A 955-nucleotide genomic window follows, 5' to 3' on the forward strand; every position below is an offset into this window, starting at 1 on the left:
TTTATTATGATCAAAAGATAGTTTTTACAAAAATATAAATAAGATTTTTTTAAAATTCATAATGATGAAGAAAAAATTTTGAGTAGAAATATTACAGTAAAAAAATAATAACAAAAATGTGAAATAGGTAATAAAACAGTAATAAAGAAATCTAATAGTATAGGAGCTTTGGTCTGAAAGAAGTTTATTTTGAAAATAACTTTGTAAAAACTTAGGTTTGTAGAAAAATACTTTTAAGTAAAAATTATATTTTATTGAAAACATTTTTCTTAACTATTTTTTCCTTTTATTATAACTTTATTAAATTGAAAAAATGATTTTAAAACCAGTTTTATTATGTCTTAAGTGTTGGATGTTAAACATCCAGCAGTTTCAGATACGAACGAAACCACAATGTCTTAAGCGTGTTTATTTGTTTGTTTGTTTACATGTTTCATGTAAAACTAGAAAAAGAAAATTCAAATAAATAAGAATGTCATTTATAAATACCTCTTCTAAGTTTTCCAGACCCAAACGGGTTAGCAGTGTACCATTTTTCGAGACAAAGGCCTTTGAGGAACACGCCAGAGTTTATGAAAATGCTTAAGGCAACTATCCTACAGCGTCAAAAGTAAGAGGCTACGAGAAGTTAAGCTCACTTTCAGCACCGATGGTAATTTTTAAGATGAATCTGCAGGAAGAGGAAGTGAAAAGAGAACTGTTTATAATTGAGTGTGAAGACGGCTTTAAACCCCGTTCAGAAAAATCAAAAATGATTTCCGTGATAAAGAAAAGTAGTGTTGACATAAAGAATTGGTTTTATGAAACTGGATCAAGAAATAGTTTGCCGGAATCCTGGGATGAATTCAAATTACGAATTATTGATTTGTTTATTGAACAAGTACTTGATTCACTGTATAGATACACAAATGAACCATGGAGTAAGTACGTCGAAAGAATACGTGATAAAGCATTT

The 955-nt window shown here is 28.4% G+C and overlaps 1 protein-coding gene across 1 annotated transcript; it reads left to right on the top strand.

Moving 5' to 3' along the window:
• Positions 1–664: 664 nt before the first annotated feature.
• Positions 665–955, top strand: AAJ76_483000665 (hypothetical protein; the record flags this gene model as incomplete). Its single annotated transcript, XM_024475753.1, has 1 exon — positions 665–955. A coding segment is annotated over one exon (291 nt), but the record flags the coding sequence as incomplete, so codon positions are not given.

The sequence above is a fragment of the Vairimorpha ceranae genome (genome assembly GCF_000988165.1).
Source record: "Vairimorpha ceranae strain PA08 1199 chromosome Unknown NODE_483, whole genome shotgun sequence".
In the NCBI taxonomy this organism is placed as follows: Eukaryota; Fungi; Microsporidia; family Nosematidae; genus Vairimorpha; species Vairimorpha ceranae.